At 41.7% G+C, this 20,371-nt stretch overlaps 1 protein-coding gene across 1 annotated transcript in view; it reads right to left on the bottom strand.

Moving 5' to 3' along the window:
* SLC16A10 (solute carrier family 16 member 10) overlaps window positions 1-13,673 on the bottom strand; it is a 65,860-nt gene extending 52,187 nt beyond the window's left edge. Inside the window, exon 1 of the mRNA XM_038131153.1 lies at window positions 13,304-13,673. Coding sequence (XP_037987081.1) covers window positions 13,304-13,673 — 370 coding nt within the window. The remainder of the gene's footprint in view (window positions 1-13,303) is intronic.
* Window positions 13,674-20,371: the final 6,698 nt, after the last annotated feature.

Raw genomic sequence — 20,371 nt, 5'->3', positions numbered from 1 at the left:
CATGCCATGAAATAAATTCTAGAGCAACTAGAAGCTGAAGATCATACAACATCACATGGAAGACCCATCAGCAAATAGAGCTAAATTACTGACTACATACAAGATCAGAGCATCAAAGAGTTCCACGGGGCATTGCTTTCTGTATTGATCCTATCACGCTTTGATAAACCTTCAAAAGAAAGATAACTTTGGCAATAACTCCCTAAACATCCAACTAACCAAGTTTGTAAATGTGACCTCTAAGTGGCATGGACGGGTGTGCATGTCATTGCAGATACTGTTAGAGCAAAGACCACAAAGATGTACCACATACTCACGAGGGTAAGACAGCACACTTTTTGGAGTTCTGCAGGACACCCGGAGCTGGATTCGACTTGCATGTGAAAGCACCCAAGTGAGGATGCCTGTGTGAGTGAGGAGTCAAAGCTCCCACTAGAGGCAGTGGAGATCTCGGCAGCACAGCTTGGGTTAACTGTAGAATTTCAGCCCACCCTAAAGTTAAAAGCTGGCATCTGCCCAGCTGAGTAACTCTCCACAAACCACTAAACGCACTCCACAGACCTCCATCTAGTATAACCTTCCAGCTGAATTCCACACCTTGCCAGTTTTCTCCAGTGGTGTAACACCACTCTTGTACCACTGCCTGAAAATGTCACCCAGCATACCAGTGCAACAAACACAGACAAGCAGAGCAAAACTAAATAAATAAATAAATAAAAACCACTCATGAAGGCAAAATGCACATTACTGGTACAATGTGATGCCAAGCATCACTGAATGACTGGCACCAGTGCCATTTAGGAAGACTGTTTCCCACCTCAGTATGTATCACGCCTTTCAGAACATAAAAAAACCCTCCAACCATCACATTTGCTTCAGCACTCCCATAGTGACCCAGATAAAAACAGGAAAAAAGGTAAGGGAGAGGAACAACTATATATAGTTTACCCATTTATTATTTTAAAACAGGCCAGATATAACTACTGAAGGAAAAAATGTATGTTTAATACTTGAAACTCTCCTTAAATTGGAGACAAGCATATGAACAGAAGACCATAGGCTTTTAGAGCTGGTCTATCACAAAATATTTGTGGTACCCCTGTCTTACACTAAACTGAAATTCATTACCTATAGAATTTCACAGAAGCTATGACCATCTAAGCTAAACCAATTGCACACAGGAAAGTGCTTTACAATTATGAAATTACTTCATAAAAAATGGAGAGGTAGCTAAAGACAAAAAGTAACTGCCAAAGCAAACGACAATGCCAACAAAGCATAGCTGCAATCAGAGCAGTACAAGTCAGTTTAGAAGACAGGCACTTATATGAACAAGCAAATCTGTGTGGATGCAGCATTCCCAATGGAGGGTGGCTTAACAAGATGTCCCACTTTTAAAATAAGCAGATACCTTTGATCTCCTCTTCACCAGCCCTAACAACAAGTGGAGGCTCCTTTTTCCTTCCTCTGCATTTACTCTAGTCCTGAACTCCATTCATTTCAACTACGTTTGTGTGAACACTGCTAAGCCACTCTGTAATTACTTCTTAGCCTCCCACTAAACATTCATTTACTCCCCCAATCACAAACTCTTAATCCCACAACTCAATTGATGTCTGTTTCACACAAAGCTATACCCAACACTTCACTAAAAGGTTGGCCACTTCAGCCACTTATTCAAGAAAAAAGGACTTAATTCATTATATAATTTCACACTTGGTGGCAAGATTACCTTAAAATGAATTCATCACTCCCAAGCTATGAGTTTTGCACAAAAGATAGGTGGTAGTTCTGACAAGAATGGCATGGAGAGCCTGAGAGAAAAATAGTTCATGGCCCCTGTGATTTTTTCTATCATGCAATTTAAAATTCATAAAAAGCAAATAAACTGAAAGGCAAATCGTATCTTGGGGTGCATGAGGCTCAGCATTGCCAGCCAGGCAAGGGAGGGGATTGTCTCACTCTGCTCTGCACCAGGGCGGCCTCACCTCGAGTCCTGTGTGCAGCTTCGAGTGCAATGATAAAAGGGTATAAAGTGTTAGAGAGCATCCAAAGGTAGTGGAGAGTCTAGAGGAGAAGCCCCATATGAGAAGGAACTGAGGTCACTTTGCTCATCCTGGTGGAGGCTGAAGGGAGACCTCATGGCAGTCTACAACTTTCTCATGAGGGGAAGAGGACAAGTAGACACTGAACTCTTCACCCTGGTGACCTGAGGGAATGGCTTGAAGCTGTGCCAGGGGAGGGTTAGGCTGGATATTAGGAAAAGCTTCTTCACCCAGAGGGTGGCTGGGCACTGGCACAGGCTTCCCAGAGAAGTGGTCACAGCACCAAGCCTGACACAGCTCAAGAAGAGTTTGGACAATGTTCTCAGGCACATGGTGACTATTGGGGGTCACCTTGTCCGCATTACTCATTTCTAAGTATGACCACTCCTAATTATCTTTTAGAGTCCACTGAGCCTCCTCTTCTTCACATTTTAGTTTAACACACAAAAGAAAAACAGTAATCAGGTTTTAAGCCATTGGAACCAAGTTGTGCTATCTTAGTCACAGAAAATCTCCTCTTTCAAAAAAACAAGTAAGTGTGTTGAAGAGGAATTCCAGAACAGTTCACAGAGCGCTCTATAGATCTCTGCAAAGGTGAAGAAAAAGCAGAGCCCTACCCCTCTTTTGTTAAAGCAATGTCTTGATAAAAATAATGAAAGTCTTTTCATTTTAAGAATGCTGTTCATATTATCCCCGTCTTCTGCACAATAAATACTGACCAGCAATCTCTCAGGCTGAGATCCCACCCAAAAGAGCAAGCCCTCAGTTTCCAGGGAATTCACACTGCCTATAAACAGCAAGCTGTGAGAAATGCTAAGATTTATCACCTTCAGAAGACAACATAATTTCAATATGAAAATTTGCTACAAGTTTTAAGTTTCTATCCTTTCCATTCTGATTCTCAACTCAAAAGCTAGAGGAATGCTGTCCCATTAAGAACCCACATCCTTTTTTGTCTGAAACTCTGGAACAACCACATAGGTCCAGATGGAGGCAGTTTTAAAGACATGACAAAATTTTTCACCTGGGTTTTAAGCTTACTATTTATAGCACTTCTCTTACCTACTCCGATCAAGAAAATATGTGCCTGGAATACTGGTAAATGGGATACCACATCAATAGAAAAGAAATCTCAATTGCTCAGAGACAGTACCCCAAAGAACAAGCAGCAGAGTAGTTTGTAGAATATCCACCTTTCTTGACCTGTATTTTCCCAATACAATTACCCTTAAGAAATACAGCTAAATTATCTATAAAATATTTTAAAATATTTTGACCAATTGCTGAAAAATTGACATTTTCAACTTAAAAAGTTATTAATACAGTATACAGTTGGTGGCACAGAGCTCAAAGCAGAGATTGAGCATAACATACATTAAGTTAAATGCCTTAAACCACATATACAAAAGATCAATACTGCAGCATGAGGTTGCATAAATTGCATGCAACATACTATTTTTTGCCTAATATCAGAAAAAGCAAAAAAAAGTCAGAACACTAGAGTGGGGCCACACTGACTAAACTTCTGACTGCATACAAAGACTAACATTGCCAATACCAATTTTGTGCAGTTCTACTCCAGCCTTCCCACTAATTTACCCAATTCTGTCTCAGTCCCGCCACACACCTTCAAGGGTCAGTGATTTCACTGCATGAAACTAAATGTTCATTAAACTGCTTCACTATGAACAAAATACCTTTATATGTACAGAGGTGTAAAAAGCTGATAATGCTTCATGCTTCAATTTGTAAAAAATGGGGTTACTCTGATAGGATTAGAAAATACATCCCAGGCTTGCACATTTAATCTTCCAGAAAACGCCCTAGTGTTTATTTAATTTTCTAGATCACTGCCAGTACCCAGCTGTGGCAGAAATTATAAGTTGAGAGTTCTAATTTCTTTCAAGTCTGGAATGCAATGCTGGGTTTTGAAGAGCCTAAGCTAAATAAATATTTCAAAGGTAAGAAATTACTTGAAGTTACAAAAGAACAAAGGGCAACTTCACATTCCCTTTTGTGTGCCAAAATCATAAAGGCTTTCTTTAAAGTACATACCTTCAGTTCTGTCACACACATGACAACTTAATCCAATGAACTCAAGGGGCCACAGGCAGTATTTTCACAGATAAATTGAAGGAGAATCCAAAAGCCATCATATAAACACTACACTCAAAATTCAAAAAAATATTATCTAGCCTTACTAAATCAACTTTCTGATAAGGCTGTTACTCTGAACCATGACACATACCATTGTCATGTCCAGAATATGCACCACAGTTCAGGCTCTCAATTTCAATCTCATGTGCTTTGAGGTTAACTGCATCTTTGGGTAAGGCATTGCTACCACACCTTCCTTCCTCATAAAAACAAGCAGCACTGTATAGAAGCAGATGCCATCAGCCAATTCCAACCACTTTGAAACTACTACAGTATGCACCAAACTGGAGCACACTGACAACAAACAGGCTCAGTCTGACCAGTGGAACCCACTGAGATTGTTCCAACCCCAGCACGTTCAGTTACAACACAGGATCAAGTTACTGTCCTAGAAAGCCCTGGCTGCATACCCCAAGCACACTGGGTGCTTCCAACTCTTTGGACAAGAGCTACAGGCCTCCTTGGACCAAGCAAGTCTGTTTGTTTTACACCTATGACCTTGTTGCTCAAGTGCTCACTCTGTGTGGCTTTGGTGCCATCCAGACTCTAATCTAGAGCAGACTAAGCAGCTCCTTAAGAGACACATGGCCAGTACACACCTGGGTACAGAAACCAAACAAGGCAAAGTCACAGAAGTCAGTCCAAGGACAACAGGAGGTTTAGAGTGCTGATACCAGAGACAACACAGACAAAAGTCTCCAAAGACACAGCCTATCTCCAACATCTCAACTCACTGGGGATCACTTGGTAATGAATACTAAACTTCTCTTTTCCTCTTGAATTCTTTGACTCTTAAGCTTTCAATGCAATATAGGAAGTGCTAAATCTAGGACATCTCTAATTATAACAAATCTCTTTTGATGTTGTAGTTAAATAAAGTGGAGATTGTTGGGTTTTTCTTTCTTCAAAACAAACTTTCCTACTTGGCACACAAGAACACTGTTACTGGTTTCATATAATGAACTTACCACTAAGAAAGCTGTGTTTTGGTCCAAAAGAAAGGACTGTTCATTCATTCTAGACTGCAAAAGCTTAAAGATCGCAGTTTATTTAGAACATTATATCACAGTGTTTTATCCTTGCTCAGTTACAGCACTGATAAAATACAGCTGAAATTATGTGGTACCACTATCAACATACTTCTTTAAAAAGAAGTAGGAAGACTTGTTTTATTTCCTCAATGCATTTTCTATTTGCAATGTTTTTATTGAAGAATCTTAAAAATGGCTAAAACCCAGTTTACGAGCCAGAAGACAACCTTTACTGCATGTTTTACAAATAATTTCCCAGAGGACAACAGCTAGAGATTAAGAAAATTAAATTAATAGTTAACATGTTTTGAATTACTTATTATTCCTCCAATCTATGTTCCTAAAAATACAAAAGAAGAAAAAAAACTATTGGGTACTTGGAAGATATACATAAAGTACTGCTCTGCTGAATAAAGCACACTGCAGAAGATAAACAGCCAAAGATTGCACTACTTCTGCTTACTCATAAAAAAGGCAGCAAGGAAATTGCTTTTTAACTTCCAGTCTAAGTACAAGTCCCTACCATCTAAGTGACACCATGTTCCATGGGATTATAGACATGCTGCTGATAACAGAGGCTGGGCTCAACATCCCAGTAATCCCTTCCTGTGTGTGGGAACAAACTAGCACTGATCATTTTTTAATTGGTCCCATCATTACTAAAGGGCTGCTATTAACTTAGCTATTAGAACCAGTCATTCCTACCCAGTTCCCACGAAAATTAAAGGCAATATCCAAAACAGAGCTGCTGCTATTGTAATAAATTATATTTCTGAAATGAAAACAGATAGTACAAGATCACATGGGAATGTTTTCTCAGAATTATCCTTTCTGTACATATTTGCTGAAGGCTGAACTGCAGCGGTCTAAGGCTACACGGTTTGTTCACAAAATTAAAGAATAAAACAAAAGTCTGTGGAGACATAAGAAAGAACCTATATCATTCCTTCACACAAGGACTATTTTAAAACCAGGCAGTTATATTATCAGTGCTACATTAGCTTGGGATGCAAATAATCACTGCATCTCTTTCCCTGGAGTTCAGAGAGCAGAAGCAACTTCAAATTGGGTAATTATTTGCTGAGCATTACAGATGAATGTTTATTGAAAATCCTTATTTTCCTTAGCAATACACAGCAATAAAAGTTAGAATTTTCTGAATATTTTTCTCATTTCAAAGCATGATCTTTGATGTGTAGAATTCTATTAAAAGAGCGTGGCAGGTAGCAGGCGCTCAGACACCTGAGAAGGTGTGTGCTGGTGCAGTATTTATGTTACCAGGTGAGGGAAAGTGGGAGGGGGTCAGCACAAAGCACAACACTGGAGGTGACAATGGATTGACTTCACCTTCTCTGAGACCTTCAAGCATCAAAAGCCTGAAACACCAACAATGCCAAAGGTGGGGCAGGTGGTCTGATTACTACTGTGAATCCAGCAAGGGGCTGCAAAGATAAGGGAACTGGAGCATCTGACACAGAGATGAGAGGCTGAGAGAGGTGGTGTTGGTTAGGTTCAAGCACGAAAGGCTGCAGGGGGCAATCTCAGCATGCACAAATACCCCATGAGAGGATGTGAAGAGACTGAGCCAAACTCTTCTCAGTGGTATTCTGATGAGCAGCAAGAGGCAATGGACACAAATTGAAATGGAGAAAAATCCATTTAAAGGTAAGAAAAATCTTCTTTGCTCACAGTAACCAAACACTGGCACTTTGGAGGCTGTGGAGTCTCCATCCTTGGATCAAAACCCAACTGGGAAAGGTCATTAGATGCCTGGTCTAGTAGACATTGCTCCAAGTGGAGGCTGCAGTTTGTTATTATCTTTCATTAACTCAAACTGGCTAAGAGTAAATAGACATATATACATATTATGCTATCATAGTTTAAGAACAGTGCTTCATACAAGACTAGTAACTCAGTAATATAAAGAGAGATCAATAGTATTTAAACTTCAAGATTGCCTTCAGTAACACTCCTTTCAGGAGGCTAAAGAAATCATGACAAAAGAGACTGAAAATTATCACGAAATGGAAAGTGTCCAGAGACAAGCAGACTGTGTTGAAAGATGAAATCATGTTTACGGATAGGCAAACACTAAGCACAGGTACATCTTGCTAAGTCTAAGAAAAAGGTTTATTAATAGATGTATGTCTATTACATAGATGTATGTACATTTTGCTAACTTCCCCTTTAAACAACAGTTATTTAAGGCAACTCAAAAATGAGGAAGGGATCTGAGAAACCTCAAAGGATGGTAGCCAAAAAATGGATGAGTAAGATGGCATTGAACAGACTACAGGGACCAAATAAACAAAACAAAGTTGAAGAGCAAGGAGTAATGCCCTCTGGAAAACTTCAAATTCAACTAAGCTTCACTGACTGCAGGTACTAATAATAAGCAGCAAGAAAAACATTATGTTATGTATATAATGTAAAATAGACAGCACAATGTCATTATAGTACATCACTCATGCCAGAAAACAGCAAGGCCTCATTTTGTAACATGACACAGTTCCTTTCTTCTCTACATTACAGACAGTTAGAGCAACAGAGATATTGACAAAGAAATAACATTGGGAGTATGAAATGTTTCACATGCAACAAAAGTGTCATTAGTAGAGTACAGTAAAACTTAGTATTTCAGGGGATTTGTATGAAGGAGATTTTAGAGGATATAACTTTGTCTGACAGGCAGCACACCAGAGCTCATAACTTGAGGCATGTGGATTTAATGCAGAGCAGTGACAGTTCCCAACCATCTTTAAAATTCTATAGGGATGTTTCATCACTATGAAATTCAAGTACTGCCTCTAAAGAAAGCCACAAAAATTAACTGGTAACAAGCTTTCAGACATATTAGGAGGATTATTCTCCCTAACAAAGCTGTTTGTTGCAAGTTAATCTGCAGTTGGAACAGGAAGAACCTAACCAATGTGAAATTTAATATAAGGGAAAAAAAAAAAACCCAACACAAGAAGACAACATAACTAATCACTCTGCAGAATAGTTGACAAGACTACAAGAGAAATGCTCCAAAGGTACAAAGACATTGCATGTGTGTATGCAAAAACAGAAGTGGTATTAGTCATTCTGGTCTAAACAAAGACAGCATACTACAGAAATTGCCTTCAACTTTCCAGTTTGACCCAATCATCATATCAGCTACTCCAGAATCTTCATTTACATAGGTATTTATAATCACAACGCCAGGTCAAAGGAGTACAAAAATGACTGCAGCTGAATAAAATGAAACACTATTTATATATCAGGTTAGTTTTCAGGTTAGAACGCACTGTTAGTTCACTGCTCTGGTTTCAGTAGCCACGCAAACATGAGAAGGAAAGTAGACTACAGCAGCACTGATAATCATGTGCACTATATAAGCAACTCCATTGTTTCCTTGTGTAGCCATTTTTTTGTTCAAAACTGAAGTCCAGCTTTTTGTGGAACTACATCCTCCACTGAAATGTAACCCTTATTGACCAAAGTGTTTTATAGTAGTACACTTCCTTGTACCTCACACAAATTATACTTGTGTACTCTGATAACTACTGTGTTCCAAATTTGACTTACTACTTCTTAAAAAGAAAAGTCAGTTGCTCTCTCACAAGCCACATGACACAGGTCCAGCCTGCCAAGGTTCCCAGTTTACTGGATACAGCAGCCCATAGATTTAGAAACATAAGTGTGGTTCTGAAGGACAGTTACACAACAAGGACTTGAATTATATCAAAATTGCTGATGGTCTTTACCTCTGGAGGAAAACTGAGGAAGATATCAAAAGATTCAAGAAAAGAGTAAAGGAAAACTTCAAACTCCCCTGCGAAATTATCTCTTGTAGATCTTTGTAGTCATTCAACATTATCTCCTCAGGATCTGAATTACAGCCTGATGTGAAAGTAAAATCAGAATTTTCCTCCCTCCCCTATCGAACTCTCAGCAATCCACGGCCAAGAGTTGTGACGGTGCCAACAGAGTTGAGGCAGCCAATCAATCATGCTGATATCCAGATATGTCACCAAAGGCTGCACCTAAGAGAGCCAAGCCCAGAGGCATACAAGCACACAGATAGCCACTCCAGGCAAGGTGAGGTGGTGTTTTCCAGGAACACTGGCTAACAAAGCACACGTGGATGCAGAACTCTAACAGCAGTGCACACTCCCTGTGCAGGTGATACCTGTACACACAGGTGTACTCAATACTTGTACACGAGAGAATAATCTAGTAGAGTTACTGACCCAGCACTGCAAATCATAGAACAACTGCAAACATTGCAAAACATAGATCAAGGAGCAATTGAAGTAGTGGAACTAGTAATTTTTATCTATTTTTTTAAATGAAACCTACTGTTTTTATCTCTGTTGCCACTAGAATCATAGAATTTATTTGCTTTTTGAAAACAAGAATGGGTACATATTCACACAAAAACCTATATAACAGAGGCAACTATCAAGAGAGCAAAACACAGGAGTAGATGGGGCTCACACAAATCTCTGAGATAACAATGGGACTGGCTCAGTGTCCCTTATTCCCATATGGCAACTCCAATAGGGAAAGGAACCCAGTGCTCTTCCTGTCAGACCCTGGACTGGTCTGGACCAAATCCTTTCCTTTCAAGAGTGATCAGACTACAGCTCCATTTGAACACTAGAGGCCAGCTAGGTCTGCTCTATTTCCAAGGACCACGAGCCTCCTGTACTTCATTGCCACTGTTTTTTTTCCACACTACTCGTTCCTCAAACACAATGAACTATAAACAATGAACAGAGTAGTTTCCTGAGACTTCAGGCACACCTTTCTAGAAGTTTTATACTTACACTAGGGGCCTTTCCTCTTCTGGAGTTGTGAATGAAGTAGTTTTTGAACAAAAAACGACTACCCAAGGAAACAATGAAATTCCTTATATAGTGCACTACATAAGCAAATAAATTTGGTTTTTGTTAATATAAACACCAAAATACTGTGTACTAGTTACATTCAAATTTTTTTCATATAAAGGTGTCCCTTGAAGGATTTTTGAACCCTCTATGACCCACAAGTTTTTCCATTAATACTCCTAAATCCAGCAACAATGTTAATTATAGTTCTTTATCTTATTTATTCAGTGCTGATGCTGCATGCTGCTCTGCTGTAAACTGCCCTGCTCATACTTTTGGTTTCTTCCACTCCGCATCTGCAAGGCAGAATCACTTCTTGACTACATCTCCCTCCATTCTGCCTCCTCCCTTTTTGCTTTCACATTGAAAAACATCCACTCATCTACCAACACTAACAAAAATAGCATAGCCTACGATATTTAGTGCCCTCCCATTCTGCCTTGACTTTTAGGATATTACACTGTGTTATTAAGAGATACCAAAAGCAGCTTTTATTATAACCTACTTAATTCCTCTTTTCAGGAAAAACACCAGGCAAGAGACAACAACTGACTGGTCTCAAAAGAGCAGGCACGCAAAAACCTCTGGCAACACACGTGCTCTTGGCAACAGCTAAGTAATCCTAGTGAAAAAAACCAAAAACAACCAACAAACCAAAAAACAAACCAACAAACAAAAAACAACTAACAAACCACAAACAGACCTGAATTCTTTGGTACTGTGGATCAACTGCAAAATTCCACAGACACCTGTGGTCCTTAAAGAAATTGCTTGGAATACTCGTGCCTCTCAAAAAATCAGCATTTCAGATATTAGAGAAATCATTTTTTTCCAGAAGAATTAGACTATTAAACTTCGCTTTCCAAAGCAAAGCCCCACAGCAAGAAAACTTTCATTACAAATTCCAGTTTTCCAATTCATTAAACTTGACTAACTCAGTTACCACTGCCAGGTTTGAGCTGCAATCAGTCCAAACACAAGAGACTCAGCAGATTAAGTATTTTAATCAATACCATGGGAATGATCAGGCTAGAGTTTTCTCCAACTCTAAAATAATGAGTGACTTTTCCCTTCCAGTACCCCAACTCATCAAGGTACTTTCAGGAAGGGAAAGGAAAGGAATATTTTTTATCCGCTGTGCTTTTGTTTACAGAAGACTCCATCTATTTGCAGTCCTCCTTCACATGCACACAAGTATCTAGTCAAGGCAGCTATCTTGCAGCATTTCCCCCAGTTTGAACCCATTTGGATTAAAAAAAAAACCAAAAAACAACAGAATTAGTGCCTTCTGCATTACCCAAACCAGAATACATCTGACAAAGCAAAACAAAGTGCAGCTGTAACTATTTTTTTCCCCTCACATCACTTAAAAAGCAATACAGGAGGTGCTGGCTATATCCAGGACTGAGAACTCTTCTTGCTCTTCTGAGCAGGATGCAAACCTTGGCTCTAAAACCAGGTTCCAACTCATCCCCCTGCCCCCCCACTGTTTTCTGCAATTGGGCGAATTTTCAAAAACATGAGTGGAGCAGTAGAGCACACCCACAATCTCACCTCACATAGACACCAGTGGTGCAATTGCTCTTCTGGAAGGTAGGAGATAATTTCAGTCTCTCTCTTGTTGATTATTTTGACTACTGCACTACCACCTAAAGACCTTTTTTATTTTTTCAGTACAAGACAACAATTTTTAAGAGATTGTTACTACCGAACCAGATACTCAGAAAAAAGCAATTTTTACACTTCCCTGCAATGAACAGGCAGAGTACCAGCCACCCATTTGCTTCTGCATTTCTGACTGGCCAGGAGCTCCCAGGTCAGTGTGCAAATATTCACAGGACGTTCTCTGAATCTCATTCTTCTCCTGTGCAGGCTAAGGAGCCTAGGCACCTACTTCTGGATGTGCATTTCCCTTCTGAGAAACAAGCACTGCCCAGCCTGACGCGCAGGCGTATCTTCCCATCTTCCTAGCTCAAGAACACTGGGGAATACACCTAGTATATCACTGCAAACTGTTTAAATGCTGGAGACAGCATCACTTAATGCTCCGCCACAGCTTTTCAGCTTTCCTACTTCAGTCTAAACACCTGCCCTGGTTTTCTACTTCAGACAAAAATAGTTATTAAGCTGCAGGAGGAAAATTAACACCTTTGTCTTAACATCTCAACTTCAGGCCCACTTATGCAAGTATTAAGGAAGACATACATTTCAAAAGGCCTGTAACACCCACTCTGTACTGAAAAAGTTTTCTAGAAGGCTTACAAGTCTGCAAGGCTAGACATTTTTTTAAGAAATGAACAAAACCATAAAAGACAGGGTTTACTTTTCAGTATTTCATTTTAGTAATTTAACACGAAGCTATCATTTATGTAAGTCAACTTTATTATTTACTATAACAAAATATAATTTTAATTCTGTTCCTTAATTTCACTTGTTGTTATGCCAAGGGCCAAAAACTGCATTTCCTCAACTTACAAAGTGAGAGCACAAGACACTTTCTGCAGAAAACTTACATAAAATAAAACAGAATGCACGCTCACCTTTTAACTAATTGACACTTAGTGTCTAAAGTGCTTTCGATCAGGAACATGTGAGAGTAGGGTTAGTGCCTTTAAAGTTTAGTAAATATCATAAACGTCACTGGCGAGTTGAGTGACACTGGTTGCAGCAGTAAATCTGCACATCGAAGGGCCAGGTTTGGCAACTGTCAAGCCCACTCTCGACATATTTTAAGTGTCACTATACCCCACTCTTAATTGATCATTTAGACTAACCTTTAGGCTGGCGGGGGGCAGGAGAATAAAGGTTTCTGCGGCCAGAAGCGCGCATTGTAACCCATAATGCACGACAGCGGATGCCTAAAGATCAGCTGTGGAAGAAGCGAGAGCACACCTGCTCCCCGCTCGCAGCTTCTCCCCCGATACCCCAGGAGGTCGCTGCCCGGGGGGGCAGGGCTGCGGCCGCGCACCCTGGCAGGGGGAGCCGCCCTTTCCCTCGGGGGGTATTCCCGAGCGCCCCAGCTGGCTCCGGCCCGGCCCTCCGGAGGGGTCTCGCTCCTGCGGCCGCCCGGGCTCGGACACTGACGGCAGCAAGAGCCCCCGGCCGGGACACCGCCTGCGCCCGGGCTGCAGGCGGGGAAGGCCCGAGGCGGAGCGGGCTAGAAGCCGCCCCGACCCTTTTCCCGGCCGCTCCTCACCTGTTTTGAAGACCAGCTGCTTGTCGTCGCTGCTGCCGAAGAGCCGGAGCATGGAGACGAAGAGGACCCCGCACGAGTTCTGAATGCCGAAGACGGCGCCGTTGCACCACATGGCGGCCAGCATCACCACCCAGCCCCAGCCGCCCTCGGGGGGCTCCGGCGCCGCAGCGCTGCCGGGGCAGCCCGGGCTCCTGGGGGCCTCCTCCGCCGCCGCCCGGGGCTGGGCCCCGCTCTCGCCGCTCCCGGGGCACCACTCGCCGCCGTTCTCCCGCCGCGGCTCCTCGCCCGCCGGCGGGCCGGGCAGGGGGGTCGCGGCGGCGGGGTCTGCCCCCGCGCCCTGCGGCTCCAGCTGCTCGCTCACCGGCGCCATCCCCGGAGCGGGCGCGAGACCCTCCAGGCGCGCCGCTCCCGCCTTCCTTTTCCTTCTTCCCTCTCCTCGCGACCTCTCGTCCCCCGCCCGCTTCAGCCCCTGGCCGCGGGGGCTGCCGGCATCCTGCGGCGCTCGCTCTGTCTGTCTGTCGTCTGTTTATCTGCCCGCCCGCCGGTGTGCGGGACCGAGCGAGGCCAGCGCACACCCCCCTCTTCCCGCCGCGCCGCCGCCGCTTTATTTTAAAAGGGGGGCTCCCTCGGGGGCGTCAGCGACCAGAGCGCTTCCCTCCGCGCCGATTGGCCGCGGGAGGGGAGGAGGGAGGGAGGGGGGCCGGGGAAAGGCAGGCGAAGCCACGCTCCTCTCCGGGCCCCCCCCACCTCGCCCGCCGCTCTGGCTCTCCGGTGGAGGGGGTGGAGCGGGGCGGGACCGCGCCGTGTCGGCGGCAGCGAGCGCACCGTGCCGCGGCCGCCCGGGGAGGGGGAGCGGCGGGGGAGGCTGGAAGGCAGCGGTTAACGGCCGCCGGGAAGGGGCGGGAGGCGGGCGAGCGCCCCGAGCCTGCACACAGGTACCGCGCACTGCCCTCGGCGGGCAGAGCGGTAAACAAGCCCCTGGCCCCGCTCCCGGGCCCTGCCCGCTCCCCACGAGGCAGGGCAGCTGCGCCCAGCGGTGTCCCGCCCGAGCAGGGCGAGGGGGAAAAAGTCTGAAACTCCCGCCCCGGCCGTTTGCAAACAACAGCGGGATAAAGGGAAGCCGCCCCAAAACGCGCACCCTCGCACCCACACGCGCGGAGATAGGCGGCTCTCGGCCCTGCGCTGCGCTCCCTGGCCTCTGCGGAGCTCCTACGCCCACCCCCCTGCCCGAGGGAAGGGCTGCCAGCCGCGGCACGGAGGCGCCCGGCTCCAGGGCCCTCGGGGCATCCGCTGTCCTCCGGGACAGCTGTCCACCTCCCCTTGGGACACCCTGTGCCAGGGGAGACCGTGCGGGAACTTGCTTCTGCCCAGTTGTCTTTCCTCCTTTTTAACAAAGGAAGAGAAAGTGCTTGCTCCTGCACACCTCTTGACATGTTTCCCATTTGCACAGCGGCATCAGCTCTTGACCTTTCCTCTCCACAGCCAGGGAAGTGAGAGGATAGGAAAAGCACAGGTCAGGAGTGTTAAATGACAAGTTTTTGATTCATGATCCTGCTGCCAAGCTTGCAGACGTGCATCTGTTCTGCTTTTTGGCAGCTACGTACGTTTTTAGCAGTTTGGGCTTGATGAGGAAGAGAGCTTCTTGAAAGAAAATCAGCGGATTTTCTGGATGCTCCGTCCTTCCCTGTGATATCTGGAGGTCTCAAAGCATCTTCTTGCATTCATAGACCATCCCAATTTCTTCCCTCAGAGCCTGGGCTGCTACTGCTATGCCCGCTGTGGCATCCAACTCCCCAGCCTGTCTGCCAAAGCCTCTTTTTTCTTGACCCTGAATCACCTTCCCCACCTTACCTGCCAGTGGCCACATGGAAAAACAAAGCTTAGTCCAAAACAAAGCACAGCTTCTTAAGAACATATCTTCTGGCTCAGCACACATTGCTCTCCACATGAAAAGTAGTAGTAGCTAAAGAAAGAAAACCATATAACAATGTTGAATACATTTGTGATTATAATGAAGTGCATTTTATAGGTGCACTAATCTTGCTGCACACTCACTGTCTTGTAACTCGTGCCCTTCTAAGTTAAACATAAAAACATTACACATAAAGATACAGCAGTGGAATTCAGAAAAAAAATTAAAGCCCAGCAACAAAACACAATATAGTTTTATGAAATACATAATGATTGTCAAAGCAAAGAGAGAATATTTGGCCGACCACTGAAAAACACATCTGTTCCCCCCAAGGAACACGTCTGGATGCTTTTTAAAACCCCAAGCCTATGATAAGCTTAACTATGCTCAAAATATTTCATAAGCAATTTAACATGCAAATGTTAACAGTTCACATTCTGCACCAAGTCTTTGTCCAGAAGCTCTTTTCTAAATCTGTGAGCTTTTTTGCAATAACTAAAGATTCCTCCACCACAATTTAACATTTTTTGAACAGTTATGACAGAGCAAACAAAGCTTTTTTTAGTTTCAGATTCAATCTTCATTACATGTGTCAGCAACAATTAACTTAATTAAACTTTCAGTTGCATAGAAATAAACAAGGGTAAAATCCAAGACTGGATCTTAATGTGAGTGATCCAAGGGGTCTTGGTTCCACAAACTCTTAGACATGTTTCTAACTCTTAGTGAGACTCCTCAGATGGCAGTCCTGAGTGGAAGCCTGTGAACTGTGTGGTGGAGACTCAAATCAGCTTGAGGGAACTACCATGTATTTTTTCCGATTTGAACAGTGTTCAGTTAAGCTCAAAACTAATTCTCTCTCTGCATATTTTTTCAAGGTAATATTTATGTACTGCAGTTTCATTTGTGTGTTTCCTATAAACACCACTATGACTCACCCACTTTTTAAGATAAAAGATGTCTTTAAGAAAACCCATTGTAAGCATATTGTGTGCAATTTCCACTTTTGTGCATTTAAAAAAAAATATTCTATTTTCCAGTCATTAAGTTTCTTATACCTGATTAATGTGAACAAATTATTTTTCCTTTCTTCTCACATTTTGGAATGCATAGTCAGAAAATCAGATTTTCCAGTACATGCAGTTTTTGTAAATGTGATGTCAATAGCTATTCTGAATGTTTCTTCAACATTCTGTACCTTGTTGTCCTATTGCTGTTTAGCTAAACTAAAAAAATATGTAGTATTTATATTTTTAAAAATTTAAGCTTGTGGGGTCTTCCTTTACAGGCCGTAAGTAGGTATCTAGAGAAACTTTGTACCTTTTTGGTACATTCTGCTCCTCTCAACAGCTAAGCCTCTTCCCTTTAGAGAGAGGTCTCTTGAGATCTCAGCTATTTCCCTAGTAGTTCCCAAGAACAAGAACAATAAAATCTCACTCTTCATAGTCAGATAATTTCCATAGAAGACGTACTTTGCAAACAGAATATGGGCAGGTTTGACTGCAGTTTGATTTCTGAAGTTTTTGATTTCTGTTTTTTTGTAACCCCAAAGATTCACAATAAAAGCACTGTTGTTTAAATTATTGCTATCAAAGAATTTTAGAAGTATTATTTGAAAAACCATAATACTAACTCTGGAAAAGTATGTGAAAGGAAAGCCACCTTTGTGGCTCTGCTGTTTGAGCCCTGTATGTTCACAAGAAAAACAGTTGAAAAGGAAAAAGAAGGAAGATGAGCATGAAATAATCACTATAAAACAGTGAAAATAAAGAGGTTACATAGATATAGAATATATACCTTGTATATAGATAACTGCATAGGTTTTAGCTAAATTGTTGTTATAAACAAAAAGAAAAAAATCATAAAACCAACAGCAAAAAAGAGAGAAAATTGGAAAAAAACAAGAGAATGTGGATAAGCTGAGAAATGTGATGTGAGGAAAGCCTTGGGTTTGCCTAAGATTCCTTCCTGTTTATGGTAATGTGCTTATTTTACATGTTTTATTAATACCCTACAGCTGATAACAAACAGCAATTGTGCACGCCAAAGACATAATGCTCTGCAACAGACATCTGCTATGGTGGTACTTAGGCTGTGCTTATTTTAGGATCAATACATAAAAGACCAATGCTTAAGGAGGAATTTGCCCTGTCATTTGTGGACTTTCAAAAGCTCCAGGGGCTGGGAAATTGCATCTTCTGCAACCCTATCTGAAATTCTAGCCAGCTCCCCATTAAACATTGACTCCCTTTCTCACAAGCTATTGAAAATAGACCAAGACTTTAGTAGCTTTCACAGGCAGCATTTTCTTTGACCATAAAGAATATTTCAATTGCCTATGACTCAAAAAAATTACCTATATTGTTGAAGCATGCTGTTAGTGACACACCAAGATAGCTTTTCCATAAACTATTTTATTTTTAAAGCTTTTCAAAGTCATATAGTATTCCACAAAACTAAAGTGCACAGAATATCAAGCCTGAAGAGTATGTGTTCAGAGAGATTAATTCTTCCTTCTTCTGTTGATCTGATTAGAATTTGTACTGTAATCAATGAAAACAGTATGCCTACATCATCCAGAAAAAAATAGATCTTCAGTAAAATGCCTAACTTTGCCATAAATTTTCAACAAAAAGTACAGTAGAAGCAAATCCAAGAAATTAACTATACGGAGAGGACATGAGGCTAATATAAAATCTTGTGGCCAGTTAGACTAGTGCATGATATTAATGATTAAGCCTTTCTGTTCTTTAATTTTCAGCTAGTATTATTAAGACACCTATTCAGCAGAAGTATTTGGACTTGGGTCAGAGAGAAGAGATAAACAGGATAACGATTAAAACACAAAAACATATGGTATCGCCAACTGCGTGAAGATCAACATTAGATTAAATCCTATTCAGTAAGCAGTGTTTATGCATCTCTCAGCCAGACAGGATGTTCTACTGATGTTTCAGACTGGGCTCCAGCTGAGTCGTATGAACTACCAGGGCTGCATCTGACTGCTGAGCAGATGAGTCACATTTTCAAAGGCAAAACCCACAGATTTTACTTGTTTACTGAGGGGAGTGTTGAAAGTGTCTAACCCAAATTTGATAATACCTACAGTAGAAGTTTTCTAGACTGCTATTAGTTGTCAAGATATAGGCTCCCTCCTAATTCTAACCGGTATGAGAAAGGGAAAGAAAATAGACTAAATGTCTAACTGGTGAAGCTAAGGAAATCAACTCGTCCAGTTCCCACTTCTGCATTTATTTAAGACACCAATTCCAGATTTAACATCTTCCTTTTTTAAGTTCACCTTATGGCTCAGGTCTGGCTCCTTTACAAATTAAAGTCAGGTTTAGTTTATCATTCAGCGAAGAGTGGACGGGACTTGACCAGATGTTGTCTGGAATACAGTTGACACATAACTGCTACTACTAAAGGCGGGCAAGTGAAAGAAAGTGGCAGTCCCTACCTGTCAAAGCCCTCTGCCCTTGTCAGTCCCCAGCTGCACAAAGCTACATTTTTGATGGCAGACTTTTAGTGCAGGATTTCTCTAGCCCACCTTGCACTGTGTCCACTGTGAACATCTGATCAGGGATGTCATCTGTGTAGTGTTGGTGGGTGGGAACAGGGGCACAAATTACTTCAAACATTAACATTTATGAGTGATAAGTGAAAGAGAAGGAGCCCAGATGACTAGCTTAGATGTACAAGTGAGAACCCTAGACACCTAAAATTTGGTGAAATTAGTCCCACCCATGGATATTAAGTTGAAGAACATCTTAAGTTAATTTTTATTCTGACCTCAAACACTGAATTTGTTTTGATCCTATTGCTAAATAAGGAAGCATGAAGAATACATTGTCCTAGCATGATAATTCACCTCTCTTGGCAATGAAATAACTAACAGTGCTGGCAACATTCTCACTCAGCTTCAAAGTTAACATCACTTTCAAATGAGCAGGAACTGCTTCAAGCCATTCTTTTAGGCTGTCTTCAGGCTTGGTTTGATACCACTGCGCAGGTCAAGTATTTCATATTGCCTGCATTATCATAGGATCTAAGCACCTCAGAGTTCCTTCCTTTGTTTATGTAGATTTAATATCTTCCAGACCACCTTTGCAATCTCAAGAACTCAATTTTGTTTTCAACAAAAGTTTGGAGCATCCGAGAAGAAAATGTTTTATCAAATCAACCAAACCAGACTGTTGTCTAGAAGCAGATTTTAGTTGGTTGCTCAGTGACCACTCAATTAACTTTTCAGGCTGCGAAAAACTGAAAAATAAAAAAAACTACTACCTCTGATAGTACTACATAGAGTGAAAAACCACCAGGAATAGAAGTGACACTAATCTTGCTCACTTGATTTTTAAGAATTCTAATTTCTATGGAAGTTAAATTAACTTAGTTGATGACCATTGTCCATTTGTCCTTTTGAAAGTGTTTCTGTATTAAAGGCTATAGCAAGGGCTAGCAGGTGGTAGCGGCCCCATTTCAAGGTATGATTTACAACACTGTCAGCATTTTACTTACTAGGTAAGCAAAACTGTGTATCTAAGTGAGTCAATTCAAATATTAAGGCATATGAAAACTGTTAACAAAGCCTTCCATGTAGAAAGTCTACTTGCCTTTGCAAATTGAATAGATATGTTTTGAGAAATACAACATTAAAAAAATCTGGTATTATAAGACTGTTATGGGGTACTAAATACAGTAAAGAATAGTTTCAGGCTGTACATATTTGCATGGAAGTATTTAAACTACATTGGACATTAAATAGATGGTAAATAATTTCATGCATCTACCTTGCAGCTGGTTCAGAAGGACTTCATTCCATTCTGTTTTTCTACTCACAAAGAGTTTCTTTAATATGTGAAAGATTAAAAAATGTTATCTTTTTTATTTTTTTAATTCTAAATTATTGTCCTCAGTCTACATCTACTTTTTGACTATCATCTGAAGTCCTGAATTTGAAGTTGGGTATCCCACAAGAAAAATCCAATCTTTTGTAAGTCAGTAAAAAAATATTACATACTCTCTCTGGTTCACTTTTTTTCCAATTGATAGGTTATTTAACACACAATTCATCTAATGTATGGTAATATGGGTAAAATAGCTTTCAACAAAGGTGTGTGAAAATGCAACATTAGTTTGCAATTACTGTATTT

Source organism: Motacilla alba, chromosome 3 (genome assembly GCF_015832195.1).
Source record: "Motacilla alba alba isolate MOTALB_02 chromosome 3, Motacilla_alba_V1.0_pri, whole genome shotgun sequence".
Taxonomy (NCBI): domain Eukaryota; kingdom Metazoa; phylum Chordata; class Aves; order Passeriformes; family Motacillidae; genus Motacilla; species Motacilla alba.
This window is presented reverse-complemented; position numbering and strand designations above follow the sequence as displayed.